A 3,677-nucleotide genomic window follows, 5' to 3' on the forward strand; every position below is an offset into this window, starting at 1 on the left:
TTTTTCAAACTATCCATCTGACCAAGGGCTAATATTCACAACCTACAAAGAACTCAAACAAATTTACAAGAAAAAAACAAACAACCCCATCAAAAAGTGGGCAAAGGATATGTACAGTTACAACTTAATGTTCACACTTTGACAAGATGATTAGCCTTAAAATGAATGGTTTCCAATCCTTAAGTGAAGGAGAATAGAAGCATTGGAAACTTTAAATTACATGCATTGGTTTCTGTTTCTGAAATGGAGACATTAGTTCTCTGAACTGTGGAGGAAACCTCTTGGTAACATGAGTACATATTGCAATTACTAAATAAGGAGACTGAAGTAGACAAGATAAAAACAAGTTCTGCAATGTTAAATAGATAGTTCTAGAAAAATGTGTAACTACTCAGTCTACCAGTACACATCCAGCAAGATGTTTCTTGATGAATCTGACTTTTTTAAGACAAAAAAAATATAATCCAACAGATGTGAGATTGCTTAAAGAAATCTAAGGTGCACCAATATACAGGTTTATGACTTCCTGGAGTGTTCTGTATGGTTAATGGCCACAGTGTTTTAACAGATTCTATGATTTACCTTTTCTATAGTGTTTGTGAGTTTGATCATCTTTTTCTTTCATTTGATATACTCACTTGCTAAAAGTTCCCACTACCCTGACTTTATGGCTTTATACTAGCTCAGCTTCAAAGGTACAAGAAAGTTAGATCTCCATGCTACCAATTGAAAAAAATTACTTACCTAGAACTTCACTGTAAAACTGATTCCACTTCTTCATATCCCATGCTTGGAACCAAAAGTCAAAATAAATCATATACATCATATTTTTTACTCTCTCCATGAAACTCATTTGATCACTGAATTCTGACATAACAACAGGTACGTAGGAAGGAGGGAGTAGAAATCCTCCACCATGCTTTTCAATTGTGTAGCCAGGAGAGAAGCGGAGGCTGTACACAAAGGGTATTTTAAGTAGCTCAGCCAGCAGCTCACCACAGGGGGAAATAGCATCTGCAAGAACAACATCAAATCTTGCCTCCTGTAGTTTCTTCATAAGTTTCTTATTAGAAACCACATCTTTACAGAACTGTCTAATCATGTCACCATATGTCCACATCATTTCTTGTACTTGCAAAAAATGTGGCCAAAATGTGTCTTTTGGAACGTCTGACCATCTCTTAACCAGTTGCGTGACGCTATCATTAAACTCAGTTTCAGTTAAAGATGTAGGACAAATTTCAAATTTAAGAGCGGATGGGTTGTTGGGACCAGGAAGAATGGAAGGTGAATATGCCAATACAGTCACCTCATGACCTCTCTGGACAAGCTCATCCAGGATTGTCTTTATATTCATCCAATGGCTGAATTCTGTGGGCCACACCAGCACCTTTCCACAACTCCCAGAGCTCAAGTAACAGCTCAGCTGTATCAGCAGAAGAGCTGAAGTCCATTTCATAGACATCCTGATGCAATGCAATGCTTGTTTTCCAGTTACTGCTCCTTTCTGTCATTTCTCATGGGGACATCCAAGTATAAATCACTCAAGAAGTTAAAATGTAACTTTTACACGTCAAAGTAAACACATTAAATTAACAGCCTGAGCATGTGGATAACAAGGAGACAAATAAAAGGTGGAAGACCTGCTTACACAAGTGGGTTTATTTGCCTTTTCATATTTTTAAGTGCTAAAATTCAGCTAATATCAGTGATCTTGGATGGACACATCACCTGACTCATGTAATATATTTTAGAAGAGTGTCCAGAAGAGTAGCAGTGAAAGGCTCACGTTCCTGCAGTGTCTTTGACACAGAACTAAAGATAAAATAGCTAAACATTGCTCAAAAACTTCTGTTAATTTGTTGAAATATAATTCAGATACCAATGATCACTTATTGTGTAAAATTTAATGTGTCATAGTATATTCACAGAATTGTGCATCTACCATAACAGTCAGTTTTATAAAACTCTTATCTCCTAAAACTAAAACCTATACTCTTTATCCTTTTACTCCCTACCCCTACTTTCTGCATTTGTCCTATCTTGGGCAAATGCTAATTGAATTTCTATCTTTGTAGAATTGCCTATTCTGGACATTTTTTAATACATGGAATCATACAATATGTGATCCTTTATGACTGGCCTATTTTACTTAGCATAATATTTTAAAGGTTCATTTATGATAGAACATTTATATGTTGATTCTTACTACCATCAGGAATGATTTAGAGAGTTTCAAGATGAAACTGTCCCTATAGACTTTGTCGAATTCATCAAGGATAAAGGGAGAGGAAGATATAAAAGTAAACCAGGCCTGCAGTACATTCAGCAGACAGCTTTCAGTTAGTTTGCTCTCTGACTCACTTCTTCATAGTTTTTTGGTTATTATCGTATAATTATGCAGACACTGTTACAAGATTATAGTTCATCTTAACTGTTCTATAGATAATAACTTAAACATTTTGAAACGGTATTTTCTCACCTTCAGTTCCAGCATACTGATGAAACCACTGACTCAGCTGGTCTAAAGGACTTCACTGACGCCAGCTGGTCTCAAGGACACCAAGAGGAGCTGACTCACCAAAGACTGCAGTTTCCAACTCCTGATGATTTTAGCCACTATCCTGACTAATCTGTGATGCCAACTTTTCAGTCCATTACTCTCCATTATCCCCTTAAAACATCCAGCCCAGAACTCCTTAGAGAGATGAGTTTTAGGGTCTCTACCTATCTTCTTGCTCAGTGCCCTGCAAGTATTAAACTCTTTCTTTGCTGCAAGACATGTCTCAGTGTAATCGGTCTATTATTGCAGAGTGGGCATATGAACCTTTTGGCCCTATAACAAAGAATCCAGTGGAGGAAATAATGACAAATATAGTGGAAATAGAAAGATAACTCAACTTGAAGATGGAACTACATTGCTGCAATCCCGTGATAAAACAAATACATGAGGAGTTGCTTCCTATGGAAAAGCAAAGAAAGTTGTTTCATGAGATGGATCTACTCCTGGCAAAGAACATGTAAACATTGTTGAAATGATAACAATGAATTTAGAATATGACTTAAACTTAGTTAATAAAGCAGCATTACACTTTCAGATGTTTGATTTCAATTTTGAAAGAAAAACCGCTATGGACAAATTGCTATCAAACAACAATGTGTATTAAACAGAAATATTTTGTGAAAAAGAAGGGTTAGTGGATGTGGCACCTGCTGTTGTTTTCTTACTTTTAAGAAAGTGCTACAGCCATGCCAACTACTAGCAGCCACTACTCTGATGAGTTAGCAGCCATCAACATTGACACAAGAAAGACTCTCCACCAGCAGAAAATTTAAAACTCACTGAAGGCTCAGATGAGTGTTACCACTTTATAGCAGTGAAGTGTTTTTAATTAAGGCATGTACTTTTTTTGAATCTTAATACTACTGCAGAATTAATGGACTGCAGCATTGTGTAAACATAAGTTTTCTGTGCCAGAGAAACCAAAGCAAATGGTGTGACTCACTTCATTGCATATTTTGCTTTATTGTAGTAGTCTGGAACCAAATCTACAACATCTCAGAAGCATGTCTTCTATTAGCAAAATCACTTAATATGAGATGTACTCTTGAAAGTTATTACAAGTGGGGAGAGGCCAAGATGGCCAACTAGAAGCAGTTAATATGCATGGCTCTCA

At 36.5% G+C, this 3,677-nt stretch overlaps 1 protein-coding gene across 5 annotated transcripts in view; it reads right to left on the bottom strand.

Annotated features, from left to right (window-relative positions):
- LOC105501230 (UDP-glucuronosyltransferase 2B9) overlaps positions 1–1,506 on the bottom strand; it is a 476,097-nt gene extending 474,591 nt beyond the window's left edge. For 2 of the 5 annotated variants that reach the window (XM_011927056.1, XM_011927066.1), the window contains exon 1: positions 740–1,506. In XM_011927056.1, the coding sequence (XP_011782446.1) occupies positions 740–1,465 (726 nt within the window). In that variant the 5' untranslated portion in view covers positions 1,466–1,506. The remainder of the gene's footprint in view (positions 1–739) is intronic. The other 3 variants (XM_011927055.1, XM_011927062.1, XM_011927057.1) reach the window with 3 other exon arrangements.
- Between the last annotated feature and the right edge of the window lie 2,171 nt (positions 1,507–3,677).

The sequence above is a fragment of the Colobus angolensis genome, unplaced genomic scaffold, assembly GCF_000951035.1.
Source record: "Colobus angolensis palliatus isolate OR3802 unplaced genomic scaffold, Cang.pa_1.0 Scaffold70, whole genome shotgun sequence".
In the NCBI taxonomy this organism is placed as follows: domain Eukaryota; kingdom Metazoa; phylum Chordata; class Mammalia; order Primates; family Cercopithecidae; genus Colobus; species Colobus angolensis.